The sequence below is a fragment of the Crocuta crocuta genome, unplaced genomic scaffold (assembly GCF_008692635.1).
Source record: "Crocuta crocuta isolate KB4526 unplaced genomic scaffold, BGI_CrCroc_1.0 scaffold32, whole genome shotgun sequence".
NCBI classification, from domain to species: Eukaryota; Metazoa; Chordata; class Mammalia; order Carnivora; family Hyaenidae; genus Crocuta; species Crocuta crocuta.
In genome coordinates, this window is record NW_027529424.1 from 9098205 (window position 1) to 9124135 (window position 25931).

Here is a 25931-nt window from a genome sequence, read left to right on the forward strand (position 1 = left end):
TTTAGTAACTTGCAGGTTTTATTTAAATGAGTCAAAAAAGAAAGAAAAAGATAACAAAGCAACCCCATATCCCAAAATGTTCTAGATATCTTTAGTGCAAGAAACGGTGTTTCACGGAAGCACTTGAGAATCACCATGAAATCCTAGCAAACATGGGATCCCCTTCGAAGTGGTAATAAAAAGAGAAACAACCAGAGAGGCACACAGATTGGTTTTTTTAAAGGATTTTTATACTATATTTAAAAAACCACAAAATAAAAAAGGGATCAGTCAACGTGTATCTCAGAAGTCCCTCCAAGTGTGTCTGTGCTGAAGGCCGACTGCTGCCTGTTTCCTCTCCGTTCGGTCGGCAGCTCATTTCAGGATCACTGGAGAGGACTCGTGCTCTAGTTCTTAAAGTCAAACTTGTTCCGCCAAATCCAAGACCCTGAACTTATCCAAATTGTAGAAACATGCTTTTACCACCCGTCCACCAAAATACCTCCCATTCAGATCAACCACAGCTGCAAGACAAACAGAAAGACAGTCCGTTAACGCAATATCCTGAGACACGTCACAAGAACATGTTTTCACTGTAAGGATTAAGATCACAAGCTTGTTTTTGTTCTTTACATTGGGTTGTACAACTGACCTTTAATTGCTGATTCAACCCTCTCAAATTCTAAAAATATTCGTACTGCTTCGTCATCAGGGGCACCAGGAATCTGGAAAAGAAATGAAAGTGTAAGTGAAGTTACCAAGAGGTACGGCTGTATGTAAGTTTGCTTCCTTAAGTGATCTCTGTCAGAGTAAGTGCCGCGATCACCATCTCTCTTATATGGAGAAGTCAAATACCAAGGAAGGAAGTACGATCTGTTCATCACCAAAATCCGTTCAATGTCTCGTTAAGAGCAGCACCGTGGCAGGTGCGGAAACACACAGCTAACTGAGCCGGCAGTCGTGGGCCCTGAAGAGGCCCCGTGCTGGCCGACGCCTGCGCAAGCATCAAGCAGTCAGCAAGCAGGAGACACAAAAGAGGAGCGGCAGTGAGAGCAGAGACAGAGGAGCAGGCCCCTCGCATCGCTGACATCCCTCTGCCGGACCCTCTGCGCCCTGCACAGCACGGCCCGCCCCACCCGGGCCCCCCGTGACTTGCCAGCACACCCACCCAGTCCACTCTGGAGCCCTCCTCGGTCTCCCAGCAGCTGTGACCCTCATCTGGATACCTCCTCCTCTGATCCAAATCCTACCCATTCACTGCCCTCATCTGATAACGTTCACAAAGCTTGCTCAATTTTTGTGACCGAATCCCTTTCTCGACTTCTGTATGTATAGTGACTACTTCAGAGTGTAGCAACTCAACATTCTCTATTTTTACAGGGCTTGTTTTCTTGTTTCTTCAACTGAACATATCACTGGGTGCAGAATATGTTTCCTGTCCCCCAAATGTTTGTGGGAGGCACTAAATACACACTTGCCAAATGAATGAAACCAAAGGCATGTCCAACTAACTGAACTATTGAGCACAAAACAATCTATAATCGCCAAACTAAACCTCAAGCATACGGTGAAACATTTTATTTCTTCCCCAAATAAAATTCGAAGGCTTTCTTATCTTTATGGTTAAAATGGTTATAACCAAGTAAAAGAAGTGTAACTAACCAACGTCGGTCCCCTTCAGGAATAACAACACATGATGTTTCTCACCACACATCAGGTCTCTATTTAGGTGCAGAAAATGTTGGGTAATCTATCAGTTGTAACTTGGGTTACAAACATCAAAAAAACCCTCTTACTTCAAATATCACACATTTTCCAACTTTGCCGTATTTTTCACACTCCTCCTTGGTTTCAGCTTCCAAGTCTTCATCTACTTCTCCTGCACCAACCATGTTCTATAAACAAAAACCAACACATTCAAGCAGTAAGGATAATTTACAAGTATATGAGATGAATAAGGAACTTTCTCTCATGATGGCAAATGTTCTCAATCCCAAATGACACAATGAAAATTTTTACCCTTGTAGTACCCAAAAGTTGGTATTTCTTAAAATAAAAATACATATTTATGGTTTTTAACACATTGAATTAAACCAAATTACAAGCGAACGGCACTTAACAGAGTACAGATGTATGTTCTTCCTCCATTTACTCATTTAACTGAAAACGTGAGCTTATGTTCTACTTCGTTAAGTTGAAAGAGTGTCCTACTTGGACAGATGCCCAAGCTAAACATGGCTTAGCCAGCACTTGAGGCAAAAAAAAGCTTTTCAGGTGTGAATAATGAGCATGAGTACATGAATGCATTTGTGTTGTAAAAATAACAGAAGAAATACCAAACGTAAACATACACTACGCTTCAGTCACAAGAGCATCTTACAAGCAGAATACATAAACTAAGCTGATCTTCTAACAATTTCATGTTTTAAAGCAATTGCTCACTGCAGTATTAAACACTGTGTTTAGCAATAAAACTCAGTGCCAAGGAGATTAAACATCAGCCTTAGACGACTCTATCCAGAAGGATCATTTGCAAAACAAGTATTTTCAGTTTGCTTTAACTGTGACCCTATCAGTAGGCTGAAAGAGTGTGAAGCCAGTTCAGGGAGGATGTGGCGCACAAATCAAGGTAGGAAACAGGCTTCTTTGATGCCACTTCTTACCCGCAGGAGGACCACTTTGGTAGGACACTTCAGTATCTCAGTTAACGGATTGGAATCCGACTTCTTGGATGCGTCTGTAGCAAAGCATTTAAGATGTAGGCATGTTAGTGCACTGAGTCTGAGTTACCATGACTAATTTCAAGAGTGCTTCCCACTATTTATGTCCTCGGAGTCATCTAGAAGGATTTATGCCATCAGTGTCTGAGCAAAAATGTAGCCTTATCTGTGATGACAATCTCTGCTTCTCTTTGGTCTAGGTTTTTACTGTCATTTCTACAAGTTTTCAGCTTTCTTAATTACCTGCGATTTTTGCTTAGTTCAGGCAGCTGGACAGAGCACACAGACCGCACCCTCACAGGTGAGAGGACGGGCAAGTGCAATGAGGCCAAAGGTTACCGGCCCGATGGAACAAGCAGTTGCGCAGCCCAAGGCTGACGAATTCCACACACCCCACAGATCAGGGCGCCGGTGCGGTCTGGCCCGGGCCTGTCAGGCTGACTAGCTGCTCCCTAAGGCTGTGCTGACGGGCCTGCCAGGAGAGTCGTCTTCTCTCTTAGGAAAGGGAGCTGGACTGAGACACTCAAAATAAACTCCATCCTGCTTAAAACGTGAGGATGTTTGGCTCCTTCCGATATGCCCTCAGCACAGAACAGATCATAATAATCAAATGAAACTAAGACACCGAGTACACATCATCCACCAGTAGGCGGCGAAATGACATTCATCTCACAGAGCAATCAATCAGTACTAACATTAGAAATCGCACTGACAATGAGAGAGCAGAAAAAAGAAAAAGCTAGGGAATTCTTCCAGGATGGAAATATACCGATATCATCACCAACATACTGTATGTATGTGGCTCTGTCTTTCATGCTCTAAAAAACGTAAGTGTGACTTTACCAATTTAACAAGGTCTTCTTCGCCTGATAGAAATAGGCATGAAGCCATTTCTGAGTGCAGTTTATTTTCTGCCAGAATTGGTCTCATTTTTCTCGCAAGGACCTTCCTATCCTAGTTTTGTTCTCAACAAATAAAGACGAGCCCCAGGGTCTCCATTTACACAGCACACAACTTGGATGCATCACAATCAGAAAGTGTCCTTTCCCACAGGGCCCCCCGCCCCCCCNGCCCACGATGATCTTGCCTCCTCGCTTGCTCGTCTTCTCCACCGACAGTGCCGTGCTCAGCCCTTGCTCGTGCTTGCCAAGACCCTGGCCTTCCCGGAAGCCGTACTTCTGCATGATTTTATGGGCCACTGTGCCGCTGGGAGGAAGGAAAAGAGAAGGACCTTGGATGCAGGGTCACCGGCTGTAGCACAAACCGATTTTATATCATAGCCGTCGCCTGCTAAACAGAGAGAGTGTACATCCCGCACAGCTTCGACGTGGCCACCCACCCGGAACTACCGGAGGGCCATTCAGTGGAAGCCAGGAGACGGTCAGCCTGGCAGATATGGAAAAGCTAACGCTGAAATCCTGGACATCCGGAGACGATCTCTGAGGTAAGGGAAACGAAATTCTCCCAGCATCCCTGTTAGAAAGCACGAGAAATCTCGTGTGCCCCACACTCCGCACTGCTGTACAGTGTATGGCCATGGCTTAGTTAGAAGTGTGCCTGTCAAAACACAAGGATAGGGGAGCCTGGGTGGCTTAGTGGGTTAAGCGTCCGACTTTCGCTTGGGTCATGATCTCGCGGTTCGTGGGTTCGAGCCCCGCGTCGGGCTCTGTGCTGGCTGCCAGCTCAGAGCCTGGAGCCTGTTTCAGAGTCTGTGTCTCCCTCTCTCTCTGACCCTCCCCTGCTCACGCTGTCTCTCTCTCTCTCTCTCCTAGAAATAAATAAAACATTAAAAAAAAAAAAAACCACAAGGATAAAGTTCACATCGTGAAGATGACCACATTTTTCTAAACAGTACAAGGGAGTTTCCAATGATAGTCCACGAACCAAAGACCTCTTAGAGATTGTCCACTCAGCAGACGGGAAGACAAAAACTCTGAGGCGCAGATTCGCAGACCGGCTTAAGGCTGATGAGGAGCAAAGCAAGACACCGAGTACAGAAATTCTTCTGTCGGTGCTAATGGTGAAGCCAAACGGAGCCCGGAACTTGCTCGCTCTGGGACTCAGCTGTCACACTGCACTTGGAGGTGCCTCGGGGGTCTCAAGGAGGTCCCCCCCCATGACCACTGCTATCGGGGGCTGCATCACAACACCCCGTGTCAAGTAGGGGCGCACCTACAGCACCCCACACACGGGCTCCCCACAAATCCCCTCGGAGCAAGCTGCTCCTGGGTCAAAGGGCAGAAGGCCACTGAGCCACACCACACGCTGCCTTCCCCGGGCATGTGGCCATCACCTCCTCCTCGCTCAAGAGGGAATTGAGAAAGAAGTCCGCTTCTGTCACTAGCAGAAAACCCAGCTTCACGCATGTCCCCCACTCCAGCACACGCCCCGGGGCAGCCTGACAGAGCCTCCCGCACAAGTGGAGGCGTGCAGCGTCCACACTGCCCTGGGTGCTCCCTGAGCCCCCAAGAGGAGACCCCCGTGACCCAAGAGCTGCACTGTGAACTGTGTTCATCTCCAAGTAATTTCACAGCCATCGAATAGACCACAGGAAACAGCACCGGTCGAGGGGATGGATCCCACGGTCAGAAACTGAAAGCCCTCGTGTGGGGCGTGACCGCAGCACCGGCACCACCGGACGGTCACCCCTCCACGGGCTCTCAGAACCAAAGCGCGTGCGCACAGGGGAGGGCACACGGGTGCGACGATCACCGTCACCGCTGCCGTCCCGCGGGCTGCGTCCTTACTAAGGACATGGCAAGGCCTTAGTGCTGAGCTGCCTCATGTGACCGCTCCTCACGGCGGGGGACACAGGGCGAACAGCATGCGGCCAAGTCCAGTGGGGGCTAGAAAATCAAACCCATAAGCCCTTCTGAAGTCAACCTTAAAACTGAATTTTATATGCCAGCAAACACATTCTTAATTATAGTTAGAATGATGAAGTGTTTTAAATCAAAAGTGTAGAACCACGACCTTCCAGCAAATGGCTCTTTTTATCAAGAAAACCGGTCACTCCCCCTGTGGACGCACCAGAAGTCCACAATAACTCACGGGAGCTACTGTGTTCGCGTGTGCTCTGCACATCGATGCAAACAGCTCTCCGAAAGCATCCCCACCTACGGACTAGGACATTCAGCATGGAAACCACTCAAAACCCGCACAGGAAGGACACGTGTGCGGTACGGAACCCAGCAGTGCCGTGCTGGGTCGCCCTCCACGGGACTCAGCACGCACTCTGAAGGGTGCTGCGCGACGGCACCAGGCGTCTCCCCAAACACCGAAGAGAGCCGTCACCTTCCTCCAAGAGTTGCACCTACTGACAGTGCTGATGCACTTCACCCTGGGGCCTGTCCTGCCCACACGTGCGGGGACGAGAGCACTTGGAACCGTTACCCCATGTTGGCGAGGAAGGAGTTGCCAGGTCCGGTTGGAGATCTGGGCCGGTCCTGCTCCTCATACACCGGGGGAGGGATAGCAGCTTTGGAAGCCTGGGAGCGAGGCCGTGAGTCCTCTTCGTAAGGGAAATCCCGGGGTACTGTCGGATAAAAGTACAACGGGTTTACCAAAATAATACCAAAAACTTCTCAGCTATACTAATATTGACCAGTTACTTACAAGGAGAAGAAAAGCCAAATCAATCTTCTAGCCACTACATGACTCTCTTCAAAATCAGAGGCAGAACACTATTTTCCTGATTCCAGCTTTGCTCCTCTTGTTTTTACCTCAATGTCTTTTTTACATCCTGCTGAAATGTTCTTCAGCCTTTAACGTGCTCCTAAATGACAAATCTGTGTCTGACGCTTTCAGATTTTCCTTACGTTTCAGGTGGACCCAAGTGAACTTGCTTTTAATCCCCATAGCATTCTGTGTGCCTCTCTTAACGCTACGCTTCCTACCTCATCAACCCAGCAAAAATAAAGGTTTATATCGGACCAGTGACTCTTCAATCCCAGCTACACAGGGGAACCAACAAGGAAGCTTTGAAAAGATTTAGATGCTTGGGCCCCACTCCCGGAGACTGGTTTCAATTAGGGCTGATGATTTGTCAGGCATTTTCACATAAAAGATGTTCAACAATATTTTCTGAATTCTCTTCTTTAATAAGATAACACAGACAGTGTATTAAAAAGCACTAGGATGACTGTATTTTCTTGGGAGGGTTTAGGTCCGGTCCCACCCAGCAGGCAGGGGGGATGATGTCCATGATCTAGATGCCACATCGAAGTCCAATTCCAGCCCTAATATTCTAGAATAGAGCCCCGGGAGAAGACACAGGGAGTGGGCATGTTTTGGCAATCTAAGTAAACATGCACAACATGTATAAGGAAACAGAAAGTAATCACAGGCAAATCTAACCAAGGAAGGCACTGCCACCTTGTGGAAGGTCACAAATTTACCGGCCTCTAATCCACAGAATATGAAAACTGTACACTGAGCTACATGTGTTTTAACCTAACCCCAAACTATGAAACGTGAAGAGAAAACAAAACACATTACTTAGAAGAAGAGCAATGCCCCTCGCTGCACAGAACGCACACCTGGGCCCGGCATGAGAGCCCGAGGCAGGAGCAGAAGGGCGGGCTCCCAGAGGAGCCAGGGGACGGGCTTTCGGGCCACCTCCCCTGACACCCCGAACGCCCGGCCAATTCAGCTAAGACTTCCCCTGACCAGGCCCGAGATCAGGGTCGCAATAAGAGAGGGCAGGAAACAGATACGTACACTCTTTGTCCTTCTCTACAAGAGAAGTGGGAGGTGCAATGGCCGCTCCGCCCATACCTGCAAGACACGAACCCACTGGTTAAAGAGGGGAGCACGCAGACGCCTGGCCCTCGACACGCCACGCGCTGTCCTGGGCTCCTTCTACAGGGGAGGGAAGAAGGAAATCTAGGATCAAAAAATGTCAAAAACGGGCAAAACCCAGGCAGGCAAAATTATCATTTTCACAGCAGGCATTGGAGAACCCTCCTTAAAATGCAGTTCATAAATGAATTTTACGGTGAAGGAACACAGCCCAGAGAGCCAGCAGTTACTTACAACCAGACACATAGCTCTACTGAGAGTGTGTGGGCACGAGGCTCCTCCATACAGGTTGCGTCATTTAGGTTCAACCAACGGCTGAAGGAGGAATCACTGCTTGCACTTGGGAGACGAGAAAAGGATCAGAGGAGTTCATGGGCGGAGACTGAACACCCAGCGCCCCACGGCGCCGACGCTCCCCCACGGCGTGGCCCCGTGCCCTCCAGGGTGCCAGACCACTGTGGGCGCTTGGCGATTTCTGCTCCTGTGTCCCGGACAGCGATGGACACGACGAACCAAAAACAGACTCTGTCTGCTCTCCAGCAACCAGGCGGAGCACACGAATGGAAGACACAAGGGAGGTTTCATTCGACACAGGCCCCTCATATGTGTATTACAATTTAATTGCCAATGATGTGATCAAAACAATAAAACAAGCTGCACCAGCATGTAATGTTTCACAAAAGAAATTCCTCTACAGCGAGTGTACATGTGTCGTGATGAAAATGTCTGGGCTCCACAAAATACTCCTGGAGAAACGTGAACCTGAATAAAACTTTGTCCGTTTCTTCTGAAATAGCCATTATCTTTTCTTTTTTAATCTTGTCACCAAGACCTAAGTGATTATTGAGTGATTCTGAAAAAAATCAGCTCTGAGTTCAGTATAAAACACGCAGGGTGATTACTAGAAATCTGTTACTAATCCGGTTAAAATATGACCGTCAATCTGTTACAGCAGAATGAAGAATGGGTATGACGCCATCATTTTCCTAACACTAGACTGTATAGCACTTGTTAATGTTCAAAAAATAACGTCCTTAATAGAGAAGCACAGCTCCTTGTCCAAAAGGCAGCCAACGTGTAAGCTGGAAAGAGGAGGCCAATAAATATTGAACCTGTACACTGATTCTAAACAAGTTAATGAAAACCGAACATTTGCTAATGAGTCAGGTCATAGATAGGGAATGTTTAACACAACGCCTGACACACAGGCCACACGCAACGTTAGCGCCACCCCCACCAGAAGAACAGTGTTTTTACACTGCGGGGCACTGGACACGCGACATCTCTGTGTTCGGCGCACAGCACAAGGACTCGGCACCCATGCGCACTGTGAAGGGACCGGCACAGCGTGACACCCATCATAGTTACACGCTTCTCCCTGCAATGAGCACTTTTAAGATCTACTCTCTCAGCAATCTTACGATATGCAATACAACTTTATTAACTGCAGCAACATGGCACGTGATATCCCCAGGACTTCCTATGTTCTACCTAGAAGACCGTCCCTTTTGACCCTTTCAACCATTAGGCAACCCCTCATCCCCCCGCAACCACCACTCTGCTCTCTGTGAACCTGGATTTTCGTTGTTGTCTAATAAGCATCCTATAAATACATTTAATTCATATCTGCACTGAAAGATTAAAATCTAAATTAACTTGCTCTTTTCCAACTCAATTAGTGATTTAAAGTTTGAATTAAGCCCTACAGCAGCCTTGGCTGTACACTGGGGAAGACCAGGCTTGCCCCACTGCTGGTCATAAACCTGAGTTCATGCAAGGAGAAATACACTGCAGCTCTGTGATAACACGGTTCTCAGGTTTCAAGTGAAAGAGGATTGAATGAAGATTGTGGATAAGGGGAACGGTGGGCCCGTGTTATATGAAGGACCTATTCCCTCTGTGCCTCAGGTTCCTCACCTTTGAAAGGGGGATAATTGAGCTGTGTGATGTAAAGTAGATAACCTACAAAAGTGTTTATGGGAGTACCTGGTGTCAGGCAGACAAGCAGAAGACTTAAATTTCTCACTTAAAATTAAATAAATAAATCTTAACTCGTCAACCAAACCAAGAAAATGCCTGCACTCACAATGTGATGAAATGCCCCCTTCTCTCAAGAATAAACATGAACCATCGAGTGACCGCTCAGAACGCAGCGGTAACATCAGTACAATCCTGCCTGTGAACCTGAGAGACGGAAGGGGCCTCCCGACGTCCCTGGTTCGAATCCGCATCTCCCTGCTCTCCATACAACACCGAAAGAAACTAATGTCCAGGGAAGCTAAGGAATTTCCTCAAATTCATGCCTGTTGGCGGCGAGTGTTCTGGAAATGAGTGCCTGGACTCCATCTGGTGCTCTGCAGAGGCGCTGCAGGTAAAGACACTGCGCATGGACTGCAGGCGCCCCAAGTACCCCCTCCACAAGCGTGGGAGAGCGACCGAGAGGCTCAGGGGAGGACGTGTGTGAAAACAGGACGAAGGTCAAACTGTGATGCACACACGGATGGCCAGGATTCCAGAGAGAAGACTACCCAAATCATGTCACTTAAACTATCAAACCGCATATGAAAAGCAAACAGAAGAATTTCACCATGTTTGAAACACAACATTTATGTTTCATGACTTACTTCTTTTCCTCCTCTCTCGCTCATAATCTTCATCTTCGTCAGAATCTGGATCTGGTCGCCTTGAAAACCCACTAGCTTCGTGTCTGTCCTTACGCCTCCTGTGACAAGAAAGGGACCAGAGGTTCACCACAGATAAACCAATTTATTTCTTAGTTCTTAAAAATATACTTAGTTCTTGTGAGAGAGAGCACGTGCGTGCATGCGTGCACGAGCGGGGCTGGGGCAGGAAGAGAGGGAGAGAATCCCAAGCGGACTCCACGATGTCAGTGCAAAGCCCAACGCAGAGCTCGATCTCACAAACTGGGAGATCAGGACCTGAGCTGAAATCACGAAAGGCTGAGCCACCCAGGTGCACCCAGATAAACCAATTTAGAGATATGAACCCAAGGATGTCGCCCTGACTTGCTCTTGTCTAGAAAATATTAAAATCCTCTCTTTCCCACTGACCTATTAATTTGGGGGGTAGGGAACACATGTACAAATGACTGCTTGAGGACTAAAGTAGCAAAAGTAAGTGCAGTAAGAAAACTCAAAAGATAAACTGAACAGATTTAACAGGCACATGAATACAATAAGAAGGAGAAGGTTTCTTTGATATTTACCTCTCTCAATTTTAAAGCATTATCAACATAGGTAATACTTGAAGAAATTTTGATTCTCTAGAACATACTTTCACTTCATGAAATGATTCAAAAAATAGTGAGAACAATTAGTATTTTATATATACCCATTGATAATTAACATTCAATACTTTAAAACAAGAAATACAAGGGGGCGCCTGGGTGGCTCAGTCAGTGAAGCGTCCGACTTCAGCTCAGGTCATGATCTCACGGTTTGTGAGTTCAAGCCTCACGTCAGGCTCTGTGCTGACGGCTCAGAGCTTGGAGCCTGTTTCAGATTCTGTGTCTCCCTCTCTCTCTGCCCCTCCCCTGCTTGCACTGTCTTTCTCAAATATAAATAAACCTTTAAAAAAACAACAAAAGAAATACAAATAAATCCTTTCTATCCATACCTTTAAAAAATATAAATAAAAGATGCATTTTCAAAATTCCATCTGGCTCAAAATTAGTTCAAGAACATTTTAAGTATTTTATTTTTTAAAGTAAGCTCTACTGCCCACCGTGGGGCTTGAAGTCATGACCCCAAGATCAAGAGTCCACAAAATCTACTTACCAAGCTCAGTCACGTGCCCCAAACATTTCAAGTATTTTAAATAGTTAAGATTCTAGTACACTCATAGCATAGGAGAAAAAAATCTATTATTCAACATCAGGCTTTTAAGTTACTTTTCTAACAACTCACACAAAATGTAGACTTCAGGTTGTCTGCACCCAGACATGAATTGTCCCTAGTGTCTGCCGCCATGCTGGAACCTAACTACAGACACGCCTCGGAGCCAGTGCAGGTCTGGCTCCAGACCATTGCCATGAAGCGCATATCGCAACAAAGGGAATCAAATGGCATTTCTGGTCTCCCAGGGAATAGAAAGGTTACGTTCATACTACACTGTGGCTGTTAAGCGTGCAACAGTTTTATGCCTAAAAAAACCAAGGTACATATCTTAAAAATACTTTATTGCTAAAAAATGCTAACCATCCTCAAAGCTTTCAGCGAGTCATAAGCACTGATCACAGATGTAATAATGAGAAAGTCTGCAATCCTGGGAGAAGACCCGAGAGCAGATGCTGTGAGAAAAATGGTGCTGACAGACTCACTCAACACAGAGCTGCCACAAAAACCTCTAATCTGTAAAAAAAAAAAACACTGCATCTGCCGAGGTCTGCCTGTACAAATTCTTGAAAACAAACGAATTCCTTTCGAGGATTGTTCAGATCAACCACGAAAACTAGCAGTAAGGTTCATTCATTAATATCCCAATAAATATTTGAAATGTAAAATACCCTTGAATCCAAACAAAACCTTACTTTTCTCTCTCTTCTATTTCTTTTTGTCTTTCCAGCTCCCGCTGTCTCTGCCGTTCCTCTCTTTGGCGCTTTACTACTTTCTCGTAGTCATTAGGAAACATAGGGTCATATTCATCAGCTAAAGGAATCAAAACTTCTCCTGCAGAAAATCCACTGGGAACGGGATCCTGAGGAAGGTAAAAATGCCAAACTAAGTGTCATCCTATTTTTTAGAATCTCACACACAGAATGAAGGTCAAAGACTATGAGCATCAGAAGGGCTCTGCAGACCCCCCTCCGCCGCGTCGGTGTGGGAGACGAGGACACAGGTGCCTCAGGAGCGTGGGCAGACGGCGCCCCACAGGCCCCGCTCTGCTGCGGCAGGAGAGAGTCTCACCTCTGACTTTACTATCAATTCCACAAAAGACCTAAGACCTTTTCCTGGAATCCTAAACAAGCTGCCGCCGCCTACAATTTCAAGCACTAGATCTATTTAGAACACTGTTCTACAATGTCTCTATGAAAACTTACAAAATAAACAATCCGTGGGTAACAATCATTCATGTGGTCATTTAACGAACTAACTTTACACTCGGTACCATGGAAACACGACACGCGAAGACTTCACAAGAAAGGCGGAACGCATCTCTGGACCCCACACCCCTTCCAGGTGGGCTGCACTTCAGGCACTGGGTCTCGCACGGGCGGACAGAACCCGCACCACATCGTTAGTTCTCTCAAGGTCCACTAACATCAGGGTCAGACAGCAACGCTTCACATTTCTCTTCTGTGCATTTCCAAACGGGGGCTGCTCTTTGAGAGGAAGAGGCGGCCTGAAGGAGATCAGAGAAGCGAAGGCAGCAGGGCACAGCTGAACGAAGACACGGGGGAGCACCGCGCTGTGCCGTCCGCGGTCGTGGCAGAACCCTTCCCTGGTACCTGTGATGATCGGGGACCCCGAGCGAGCACAGGGATCTGGGGCCGCTCTGTCCCCCTTCCGCAAGGGCACCGCCCCCCTAGCGAAGGCAGGACACTTTGTGGAGCGTATTCTGTATCTGAACACAAGGCTGATGGGACACAGAGCGCCCGTTCAGTATCAACGGATCTCAATCCGACAACTCCTGTAGGCACCATCCGGGCCGGTGCTCTGTGTCGTAAAGCAAACATTTTAGTGCTTCCTCATAACGAAGAATCTGGAAACATTATGACCCAGTGGATATAAGAAATCAGAAAAACAGGTATAATCAGCTCCCAGGCCTGATCACTGGAAAGTTTACACAAATCTACTGAAGGCAAGGTTCACGAACGGGAGTCCTACTTGTATTCATATAAAACACAAAGGCACATGCCTAAGACGTCCTCTCAGTTCTTACTGAGATGGGGGAGCAACCAACCAGCAGCCAGTGGATTTACAGAACACTATTACCACGGTTTCAGACAGAATAGACTGTCAATAACAAGGTTAATTCTCTGTCATTTCAAAATCTGAGAGCAAGCACCTGTTCCTGTATGCACCCAGCTAAGCTGAACAATGAGACATCATTCTCTAAATACACTTAGAATAAAGCAGTCTGTTCAATTTAAAAAAATTAAGATGTTAATACCTCAATGCTGGGGAGGGCAGGAAAAACTAAAACACTCATATTGTAGGTGATGTTGAAGACTCAACACGCAGTAACAGAAGATAATGAATGCATTTTTTATTAGATGCAGTGAGGAAATATTAGGTGGATAATCTGTGAGCAAAAAATGTTGAATGACTAAGTCTCCAGAAACACCTCCATGGGGGGATACTTACCTCCTTGACAGACTATCAACAGGCAGGACCAACATCAGGAAATCTCAGAACAAAAGCAAATTAGAGGAGATTCCAACTCAGAAGAGTTCTGACTGAAACTAAAAAAGAGCAGGGCGTGTGGCTGCCATGGTGTCTCAGCATGACAGCGTGGGTTCTAACAGGTGTGGGGGTGGAGGTGGGCAGGGCACCTTGCTAAGAAATAGCAATAATAGCACATCTGTTTATTAACTGGTCATTTTTCATCACGCAATTTGTGTGCATGGTGCTGTTTAAACTACTGCAGTCATACTGCATCCTTGACTACCATCCATAGAAAGATACATGTTACTTAAAGAGTAGTTGTAATTTCTTTTTCGGTTTATTTATTTATTTTGAGAAACAGAGAGAGAGAAAGAGCAAGTGAGCAAATGGGAGGAGCAGAAAGAGAGGGAGACAGAGTCCGGAGCAGGCTCCACGCTTCCAATGGAGCTGGACATGGAGCTCAATCCCGTGACCACGAGATCACGACCTGAGCTGAAATCAAGAGTCGGACGCTCAACCGACTGAGCCACCCCGGCGCCCCAAGAGTGGGTGTAATTTTAACTATAGTTTACACTGAATTTATTTACCCCTCATTTTGAATACTTTGAACTCTGACTCTGAATTACCCTTTTTCAGATCTTCCTCATCCTCACTAACCCATATTATAGAAGTGACCGTGTATGTTTGTAAGATTATGTAACCTCACTGGGGTAATAAAAGTTAGGGTGGTAGAATTTAACTCTTTTCTCTATTTTAATCCACAGTAAAACAATAAACACTAACATTCCTTGTAACAGCAGAAGTTAGAAAAATGGACGCTTCCAGCATTCAGTAAGCTAAACAAGCCACAGGACACCATCAGAGGAAACACAGTGAAGCCACTGAAATGGATCGTGCGGTCCTACACTTTCTAACACAGATGGACAGTCACAATATATAACATGAGAAAAGCAAGTCAGGAGGCAGAGAATGGAAAGATATTCCAAAATATAAAGTTTTTAACTTCTGGAGGCTAGGACTGAAGTCACTTGGCTTTTTTCCTCTGCAGCTCCAGTTTCTGATTCTTCTGTAACGCACTGTATTTCCGATCATGCTAAAACAGTTCAGTTGAAAAGGACTCTGGCGAGCCTGCAGGACCCGCCGGAGGAGCCGCAGCTCTGAGGACGAGGGCAGGCAGCAGGGGACCAGGGGGCTGGGAGCGGCTCACCTTCAGGCCGGCCGCCACGTGCGGGGGGGTGTCCACGATCTGCCGGTCGTCCGAAGAGCCACCTCGCTTTAGGTCGATTACCGGGGCGAGGACGGTACTCTGTTTTGTTCTCTGGCTCTAAAATCATCGAAAAACAAAAGAAGTGCACTGAAGCTTCAAATTAAACTTCATACTATTTATAACAAAGCCTCTCAGTCTCTGGAACACACCTTTCAGATATGAGAACAACAACCTCAAAATAACAGCCTTTTAATTCAGTTATGATTATTACCATAAACTTTCTGTAGTCTGTTGTTTAGCAACACAAATTCCCTCTATTTTATAAAAGGTTTACAGTAAACTTGGTCTCTTTTCTAAATCTTCACGTGAAATAATCTATGAAAAAAGCTCTACCCCGATTTCCCCCCCCGAGCACAGGAGGGCACACATAACAGCACGTCACGCTCTGGCTGGCGTGACTCTCACAAGGAAAAGGTACACTCTCACAGCCTGAGCAAAAGGGACTTGTGGCTTAGGGGTTTTTCCCTCCCAGTAGAATCTAAAATCCTACCTCTTTTAACATAAACCCACAGAAAAACAATTTTAAAGGAGGACAAAACTCACTTGTGTGCCATCCACCATCACTAAGTTACCATAACCCTGTCATTTGTGCTGAACCTTCTGGAAGGAAGCTGGAGCCCCATGACACTTCCCCTTACTCTCCTCAAATCATGGACATTCTCTCACATGATAAGCACAGTACTATCACCATACCTAAAAATCAATAATCCCCCCTACTATCTCCTACCCAATTCAATTCAGATTTTCCAAGCTGTCCCCTAAAATGACTTTAAAATAGCTGATTTTAGGGGCACCTGGGTGGCTTAGTCAATTGAGCATCCACCTCTTTTTTTAAATGTTTGTTTCTGAGAGAGCGAGCGGGAGAGGGGCACGGAGGATCTGAAGCAGGCTCTGTGATGCCAGCACAGAGCCTGAAGTGGGGCTCAAACTCACAAACCGTGAAATCATGACCTGAGCCAAAGTCAGACACTTACCAACTGAGCCATCCAGGTGACCCAAACATCTGACTCTTGATTTCAATTCAGCTCATGATCCCAAGGTCGTGGATGGAGCCCTGAGTAGGGCTCTGAGCTGAGCATGGAGCCTGCTTAAGATTCTTTTTCCCTCTATCCCTCACTCTCTCTCTCTCCCCCACTCACATGCTCGCTCTAATAAATAGCTGATTTTATTCCGAACCAAAGTTCCACAACCCATCTGATTTTTAATCTCTCAGTTTATTTACTTTTTTAATGTTTTTATTTATTTTTAAGAGAAAGACCGCAAGTGGGATAAGGGCAGAGAGAGAGAGAGACAGAATCTGAAGCAGGCTCCCGGCTCTGAGCTGTCAGCACAGAACCCGACAAGGGGCTTGAACTTACCAGCTGTGAGATCCTGACCTGAGCCGAAGTCGGACGCTTAACTGACTGAGCCCCCCAGCCGCCCCTAATCTCTCAGTTAAGAACAGACTCCGTTCCCTGCTGTCATCATCGTCACAAAAAGGAGTGTCTCTGTCTGCTTCTCTCTTCCCTGACACTTGTAAAATGCTGCACATTCTGGATCCGTCTGACACCTTCCTGATGCTCTAGTTCACTTATTCCTCTCTGCCCCGTGACTCCTGAAAACGGAACACTTCACCAGTGACGTGGTGTGCCTCCCCTAGCACTGGCCTGCAAGCTGTTAGCAGTGCCAACATCAGATGGCGTGGCGGGCACCGTCTGGTCCTGTGGTCACGAAGGTTTAACTCTCCCTTTGCAATTGGAAAGTGTTCTATGTTTTCACTGTTATTACCACAAAAGGCTCAAAACAAACCACCATCTCTCTTGAATTTAACAGTGCCTATCATTTTAAGCAAACTAAATGATCTAATCACTAGATATACAATCCACTAGGTGAATACCAGAGTTTAAAGGGCAATGGGGGGGATTATCAGAATCCTCTATCTTTCCATTATTAACTGTTTCTATTCAGTGTAGATTTTTAAGTGGAGACACAGGTGAAAGCGTAGCTCCATCTTTCAGCTGTAAGTGACATTTCTTCTGCCAAACACCCTTAAAGATTTGGTTAGGCCAACCCAGTGCTTAGTAATTAATTAAATCTAAGAGAAGTGAAAAACAAACTACTAACTTTACACAGCAATCTCAAAAGATACTAGAAAGTGAGCAGAAATGATTTCACAGGCTACTTTTTATTCTGACCTATCACTTACAATCTTTCCAAAATCTCAGGAGATTTCCTAGTAGCTGAAATTACTGTATTGGGGAAGTAAAAACCTGATAAGCATAAATTAAACAGACCAAAGCAGATACTAAAGAGAATATCTAAGAGTCTAGACTTCATAAAAAACAAAATTCATTACTTATCAGCACCTCACTCTTTACTTTTCACATGAGTAAAGTAAGGGTACAGAAAAATCAGTAAGTGCGCGATGAATAAATTTCATTTACCTTCTTATTTATTTTCGTAAAGGATCTCTTTTCTCAATCGTATTTTATATACACCAGTTTTTAACCTGTAGTTTATAAATACGCACTGACTGGACAGAAAAAGTGACCCTAAAGTTACACAGGGCAGGAAGAAACAAATCAGCTAGGATTTTTAAAACTTGGCTGAAAGTAATCCACAAAACTGACAGTATTTATACTGGTAATTAAGGAATTAGCCCAGCTTTTAACCTATATATATCTAGTATATTTTGACTTCTGCTCTTGTATTTTGTTATCTTTCATTTCCTAAAACTGTCCACTAATTATGTCCACTTAAAGCCTAACTGAATTTATGTTATTAAGTATGAGACCGCTCCTTAGAGCCACAGCCATTTTACAAAAGGGACCACGAGGCCCTCAAGAATAATGCATAACACAGAGTCAGCACTGGAATATAAAATCTTATTTCTAGACCTTATATGCAAAGCAAAAGCTCCATGAAACTCAGAAAGATTTAAAAAATTAACAAATTTTTAAAAATTAAAAGGAAAAACAAGACTTGTTTTGCTAATCTTCCTTTCATGTGGGATGAACACTTGTTTTAAAAAACAAAATTCTGTTTCTTTAAAAATACTGGTATAAAGGGGAGCCTGGGTGGCTCAGTTGGTCAAGCGTCTGACTTTGGCTCAGGTCACCATCTTGCAGTTGTGGGTTGGAGCCCTACATCGGGCTTTGTGCTGACAGCTCAGAGCCTCGAGCCTGCTTCAGATTCTGCGTGTCCCTCTCTCTCTGCCCCTCCTCTGCTCATGCTTTTTCTCTCTCTCAAAAATAAACACTAAAAAAAAAAAAAATATTGGCATAAAAATTTAAATCTGGTCATGATGAATTTGAAAAAGATAAAAACCCTGATCAATAGAACTGATGAAACAAATTAAAATTTTCAGACAATGTTGCTTTACTTGTGGGTATCCTAATCCTAAAAACCTTTTACAATGCGGACGTGTGCAAATGTAAGCAGTTCAATATAACTATCTATTGAATAGGCAGTAAAAGAAAAAGAACTCCAACTTAAAAAAAATGTTTATTCTGTAAAATTTCAAACATAAAATGAAAGAGAACAAAAATGAACGAACCCCTAAATCTCTAAGGCAAGCTTCAACGGCTCTGAGGTCTGGGTGATTCTGTTTCATGTGAGTCCGTACTTCCCTTTCCCCATAATGCATTATTTTAAAGCAAATCCCATAAATTCAAATGTTTTATCAGTAAGTATTTCAATAGATCTCTAAGGCAGGTTTTCTTAACTTTTTTCATTATTGCTTCTCCTTCAAAGAACCTCTTAATACAGTTTTCCCCGCCCATACCATTTTCACCCCACAGATATACTATATGTTTCCGTACTTTATTTATATCTGTGCTCTACACATAAAAAGAGCAATATTTTTGCCCCATTAGGACAAAATTCGCCCCATTTTGGGGACAGAGCTTTCACTGGGTGACACACTGCAGTGTAAGGCCCCTCAGAACAATAAATAGGCAAACCAGTACACCATTCTTAGTCCTAAGCAACATTTTAGATCAAATATCCAGCAGACAAGTATGGTCATGATGTCCTATGTGCTGCTCAATCTCAAGGACGTCACCGGTGCCCAGCACGCACACGACGTGGACGAAGCCAAGTGCCCCCAGCGCACACGTGCTGGCACACTCAGAACCAGTGTGAGGCCCTCACTAACGCACAGATTACAGATCCCCGCAGGGCCTCGCCCTCCAAGTGCTGCTTCCAAACCACCTACAACCACCTACAACCAGCAGGAATGCCACCTACAAGTGCAGACCCCAGGGCTCAGCCCAGGAATACATTGTAACCAAATTCCCGGCCATCTCAGACACACTGAAGTCTGAAACCTGTGTCCCTGCTGGAAACAGAGGGTCCTGCTTCTCTTCATTCCAATTTCCCTTGAGTCAGGGGAAGCACAATGACCCTGAACTCCTGATCTCTCTCTGCCCAGGGCCTCTCCCTGTACAAGTCTGATGAAAAGGCAGAAGAGCAGACTAAAATCAAATTATCTTAATCCTAAGGAGGACTCTGCAAAGCCACCGGTGGCTTCACAGCAGGCCGTCTCACCTTGGCTTGTGTGAGGGCCGCTTTCTTCACCTGGAGCTGAGACTGCAGAAGCTTGAAGTTTTTGGACCAGCCTTCTGTTTTTGAATCACTGGTCTCTACTCCCAGGTCATCGTACAGGGACATCTTCTCAGTTTAATGCTGAAAGGCAAGGGGTATGGGGTTTAACAAATGCAAAATACAGTAAAGATCTCACATCTTTTCATCTTAAAATAACTCAGTACCGCAGAATTTTAGAAGTAAAAGGTATGCGAAGACATGGTCTAGTCCAGGAACCCTGAGCAACAGAAGCCGAGATGCCGATACCACTGATCGGTGTCCTGATACGCAAAGTGATACCCACATAGTATTTTGCAAATAAACTTGTAATTTTCCTGTAACATCATGTAGTCAAGTAATTCTTGAGTGAAATCATTCTGTTCTATGGCATTTAATGATTATTATTAGTAATTACATATTGTCAATTATATCTGTCCAATTTTTAGAAACTCTTGGTCTTAACAGCGAATAGTAAAAATTTTACAACAGCACGGGACCAGGTTGATTTAGCACTGTTAACTACCTTTTATAGAAAAGAAATCAAAACATATGCCTAGAAATAAGGGGAAAAAAAGAACACAAATGATCTCACAGATGCTGTATTTTATGACTCAACGTTGAAAGGAGGGGAGTTAGATCATACCATTCTACCAAGTTGAAATCTGTAATCTCTAATAACATGATGGCAAAGAGATAATCAATAACCCACACATAAATGATCAATACCTAATATCCTTGCAGCACGGAGGAATACAAGGTAACAAAAACAAGCAACATTTCTCACTTAAGGCTTATCAAGCCAGGGTGGTATTAAATGCAGTATCTGCTGTTGAAGCCTCGCCTGGTACAAGACCTGGGACTTTGGGAGGTAAATGTGTCCAAGGTCAAAGTGGGAAGACCCATTCCAAACCTAGTTATATGAGCATGACAGCTCTTGCCACTAAATCCCTATGGCCACCTTTAAATTTAAATATAACCTCAACATTCTGGGTGAAACCACAACACAGTCCACTTCTCAAAATAAGAAATCAATCTTTTTCTCACAAAGGGAAAGAGAAAAAAAACTGACTGAAATCCCAAAATTGTAAATAAACAGCACAGATATCTTCTGACTTATGGGCACATTCCAAAATCTGTCAGTTCCCAGGTCCAGACAGCATTCTGCCATAGAAACCGTGTTAAACAAATCCTGTTTCACCTGTGAGTGTCTCTCAGGAAGAGAAGGTAACATAGACGAGAAGGAAAATATTTAATCCGCCCCCCCCCGGCTATGTCTGACTCAGGGCAAAAGTCTCCGTCCGGTCTATGCTTACTTCTCCCTTCTAAGAGCCTGCGATGGCCAGAGGCTGGCTGACCTGGGTTCCACTCCGCACGGGGCCTGGCGCCGGGCAGAGCAGCCCTGGGCCCGCAAGTCTGTGCCCACTCTACTGTGGCTGCTTCTCAGCTTCTTCCAGTCCCTAACATCCGAGCCCACAGAGTCCCTGAAAGCCCTCGGGTTTGATTTCTAAATGAAAGGCCCCCAGCTGGTACAGAAGCAGGGAGAATAAAAGCAGAGCCCAGGGTACCGCGGCGACTGCTCTGACGAATCAGCTGAAACTGGAGGAATGCACGATCTCCCCGTAAGGCCTCTGTGACCACTCACCGGCCCGGCTGACGGCGCCAGCAAAGAATTTCCTAGACAGCGCGTCCAACAGGGAAGTGAACGCCCGCGGCCTGCAGTGCCCGACAAAGTGCACGCTTTACTCGGGAACTTGGCAACCCACCGTCACGCTGAGCTTGAGTCACTGAGGCGGAAAAGGGAAAGTAAGGACCCCCCCCCCGCAGCGTCCACTTCAGAGTCTGCTTCAATCCACACTCTCAGAAGCACCACGAAAACTCGAGGTCACCGCACCGCCCCCAGACTGAGATCGCGGGCGACCCGGGGCCGAACAGAAGTCACGCCAACTGCAGTTAGTCCTCCCCGTGCAAAACCCTCCCAGGACGTCTTCTGAGAGGCCCCTGGCCAAGGACGATGGCCCAGAAGCTCCAGGCACCCAGGAGCTTCAGAGGCTTTCAGGCACTTTCCTCACAGCCTCTGCAGTACTCCAAGCTAATCGTTCTGACCCAAACATCCTTAAACTTCATATCGAATCTGAAACACTCGGAGCGACAGCAAAGAAAAGCAATGCTGAGTCAGCTTAATCCCGGGGTCCTCACACACCTCGAAACGACCATGCATCTCTCATGTGTTTGGGCTTCTTCATTCAACCGGCCTCCAAACCCAAGCCTAGGTACACCCTGGGTTCATTTGTTTTCTCTTTCTTTATTCTTTTTTTTTTTTTTTCTAGGAGAGAGAGAGACAGCGTGAGCAGGGGAGGGTCAGAGAGAGAGGGAGTCACAGACTGAAACAGGCTCCAGGCTCTGAGCTGGCAGTCAGCACAGAGCCCGACGTGGGGCTCGAACCCACGAACCGCGAGATCATGACCTAAGCGAAAGTCGGACGCTTAACCGACTAAGCCACCCAGGCGCCCCTCTCTTTCTTTATTCTCATAAAGCAAGGGAAGACCAACACATTCCGAGAAACAAAGATAAACAACGAAGCTTTCTAGGAAATTGTCAACAAAGACAAACCAACAAAACTAGCTTGCAGCCCAAACTCTACTTCTCGCAGTACCTCCTCCTAAGAAACTTAAGAACCTCATCAAAAATAGTATTTACGAATTTATCTGTGCCAAGGGAGACACGGTAACCACATGCCACTGAACTATGAAGGGAAAAGATTAGCTTTTCCGTGTTTGCATCTCCCATTTCTGGCACAGGGTAGGAATTTAACAAACACTTGCTGAGGTATAATAACTAAGAAAGATCCGTGCTTAGCCACACGGATCACAGCAAAGCCGCACAAGGCCAACAGCAGGCAGTAAAAGGCGGGGAAAAGGTTCTGGGGTCGGACACCGGTGGCAGCTGCAGACGCGTGTGCACTTACTGACACGGCGCCGTGCGCCCCAAGCTCTGTGTTACGTACACTTACCACCATTAAAACCAAACCAAACAAAAGCCTGGGTGACAGGCCGACGAAGCAGCCCTGGGGAGGTGTGTGTGTGTGTGTGTGTGTGTGTGTGCGCGCGCGTGTGTCAGGCTGCCATCTAATTAACACTAGGACATCTCCCTACTGAGGAGTAAACTTTAATAGAAGCGGTTCCCCAAAGTTGGGGGTTAAAAAACAGTCAAACAGCAGGGAGGACCTCTCTCCAGCAGAGCGCCTCCACCAAGAATCCAGCATTTAACACATTTCACGGCTGAATGAGAGACCCCAAGGGACGCTGCTTCCTCTCTTCCACCACGTCCAAAGTGAAGGTGGCCCAAGGGCCATTCCGTGTGATCTGCCTGCTCTGCAAGCTTTGGAAACCACCTGTATGTGTCCTCAAAGCCTTTGTAAACACACCTGAAATACTAGAAACTGACGTCACCTCGGCAGCGCCTGCCCGTTTTCCGTAAGGCAGAGCGCACAGGTCACACCGGAAGGGCTCCTCCGCTTTCCTCACGTGGACCGCACTTCAAGTTCACAGACCCGGACCAGCCGCAGCAACGACACGCCCATCATCCATCCACACACGGACAGCCCGCTTGTCACTACTGTGACGCTACCAGCACCAGCGACCGTACCGCGCGGAACAAGAGTCAGAATCCGGACAAGGAACCACATGCAACCCCGAAGGGTCCATCCCATCCAAGCCATGTCCCGAGCCCAGGGGCGGGGAGGACCTGCACCCTGTCCCCCCCTTACCACCCTCCTTTCATGTGTGATTTCCGTAAGTTCACTGCACCTATTCCTGAGAAGGTGTGAGCCGTGTGAGCGCCGCCCCCCGTGCTGGCCGTGCGGGCACTACTCCTACAGTGAACCAGCGCCGATTCCTCGTCCTCCCCTGCCGTCGCTACAAAGGTCCTGGGCAGTGAGCACATCCGCCAGGACATGAACGTGACACTGCAGAGACGCCCTGTGAAGGACGGCGCGTCCCCCGCGTGAAGCCCCCGCCACGCGGTAAAGCCAGTGGGGTCTGTCTAACGTTTGGCTGCGCTGTGAGCCAGGGTCCAGCACAAACACACACACGTCACTTCCGGAACGTGTCTGAAGTACCTGCTGTTTCTTTCTTAGGGAACACCACTCTGCTCAACACGCCTTTCGCACACGTGCCACTCTTTTCCCTGAGAAGAAAGGGTAAACACGGTTCTGCCCGAAGAAGGCCGACTGTTTAAAATCCCACCCAAGCTGGCAGAGTACATTTTAAAAGTACAACTGGTATAGGAAGAACATGCGAGGAGGCTTCTGGAAGCAGCCCGGCTCACCTCTCTCTCAAGTGCATCTCCGAAGCCCCCAGTGACCACCACCCCCACCCGAGGCAACGCGGACACTGCTGCCTCCGGGCTGCCCCCGCCGCCGCTATAAGCCCCTAAACGTGTCAGGTCTGTTTTCATCTCCGTCTCCGGGTCTCTAGCTCGGCAGCACGCGGTGAACACTGTAAGCACGTCATAAATTCCCTCTACGCGCAGGAAGTGAGCGGATGGGAAATCGCATTATGAAACAGCAAGGGCTGCAGGCCCGCCTCGCAGCCCGTCTTAGGGAAAGCGGTCTCTGATCCAAGCCCGGTCAACTTTAAATCGTCTGCCATCAGAGTGGGAGAAAAAGTACCACCACCACACAGCTAACCGTCAGTCAAGGTGTGAGTTCTGAGCTCCTGAACAGACTCTACTTCATCACTAAACAGATACTCAAGTATCACACAGCAAAGCCCACGCCTAAACAACAGGGAGGTATAGACAGAAAGGAGAGAGAAGAGAACGTAGGAGGGGCAGGGCACGCTGCCGTCCCCCCAAAACACAGGAAATAAGTCATAAAAGGCATCTGCCTCGTATAAAATTAACAGTGACTTTTTAAAGAACGAAAACGCCTTCTTCAGCGGCCCTGGTCACATCCAGCCCTAGGAGGGGGTGGGCGGCACGGAGGCCCGCGGGCGTCACCTAATACAACCTCCCTCACTGATCACCATTACAAAACACTCGCGGGTGACGAGCCCGCGGATCACCTGCTCCCTGAGGGTACTTTTAACCAAACCAGCTAGAAAGAGACCCGCTTCATACAGCTGCCCTTGGGAACACAGCAACGATTCGCCCCAAACGCTTGCTTCCCCACGACGTTGCCCTTCGTGGTCACAGAACTCCAGTCAGAAGAGCTTCTCGCTGCCAACACCCCTGCTGCACCCCGTTATGTTCTGCCTGCTCACAAGCCACCGCTCTCACTTCCTAATAATAGTCTAAAACACGCCCTCCGCCTGAGCTACTCACTCACTAGCCCCTGTTCCCGCCTGATCCCCATTACAGTCAAAACCGCTGTGGTCTTTATGACCCAGAAAGGTGGAAACGGAGTTGCACCCTAAAAACTCCACCTGTTGCCGGGAGACACAGTGCTCCTCTGAGTACACGCACAATTCCGCCCTGATCCAGAACACCCTATTTTCCATCCATATGCTTGGCTCTGCCAAGCGCCTTCAACGTCCCTCCTTCACGGACTTGTCACAGAACGTTCTGGATCTCGCCTGACAGCCCGCTCCTCCAAAGTCTCCCTTACCTGCAGGTTCCGGCAGGCACTGCGGTGCTTCACCTGCGCGGCCGTGCACACCTAATTCCTCTGCAGGGAGCCCTCCGTCCGTCTCGCACCTCTAACAAAACACCTCCGGGGCTCCGTCGTAAGCCTCGCCCCCTCTCGTCCCCACTCCGGTCCCCGGGATCAAGCCGGGCTTGGGTTCTGATGCTCGTTCCCCTAGAGACCAAACTCCGCGAGAGGAGAGGCCGAGTCGCATTTACCTTGCACCCGCTGTTCAGGACACACGGTCTGGGCACGGGGAAAGGCTCACAGATCACGCCCGGTGACCGCACATCCGAGCTAAGCCCCGCTCGTAAAGCACAAGGACCGAGGGGACGCCGGAGTCGGGTCGTGCGGCAGCCGGCTCTGGAAGCCTCGGCCTCCGGGAGGCGCCAGCACCCGGAGCTCCCCGGGATCCCTCCTGTCCGCTGCCCGAGGCCCCGGGGCGGCGCAAGTGTGCAGGGCCGCCGGTGACACAAGCCTGGCTCCCGGGGTCCAGGGGCCGAGCAACTTTTTCAAAACACGGGAAACCCCCACAACGTCCGCGGGTCCCAGGGGCCGAAGGGCACGCACGGTAAAGGGGAGGCCGGGAAGCCAGTAGAGCTCGAGGGCCCGGTGCCCCGCGGCAAGGAAAG

General features: G+C 47.3%; 1 protein-coding gene across 1 annotated transcript; it reads right to left on the reverse strand.

The window, feature by feature from the left end:
• Nucleotides 1-25931, reverse strand: RBM17 (RNA binding motif protein 17). The gene is made up of 12 exons (XM_077758540.1): nt 25282-25931; nt 19641-19778; nt 15054-15170; nt 12049-12215; nt 10124-10221; nt 7419-7475; nt 6093-6234; nt 3751-3905; nt 2643-2716; nt 1776-1874; nt 632-704; nt 1-503 (listed from the first exon to the last, which is right to left on the reverse strand). Exons 2-12 carry the CDS (start codon nt 19761-19763, stop codon nt 400-402), a joined length of 1209 nt encoding a protein of 402 aa, XP_077614666.1. The 5' UTR covers nt 19764-19778; nt 25282-25931; the 3' UTR covers nt 1-399.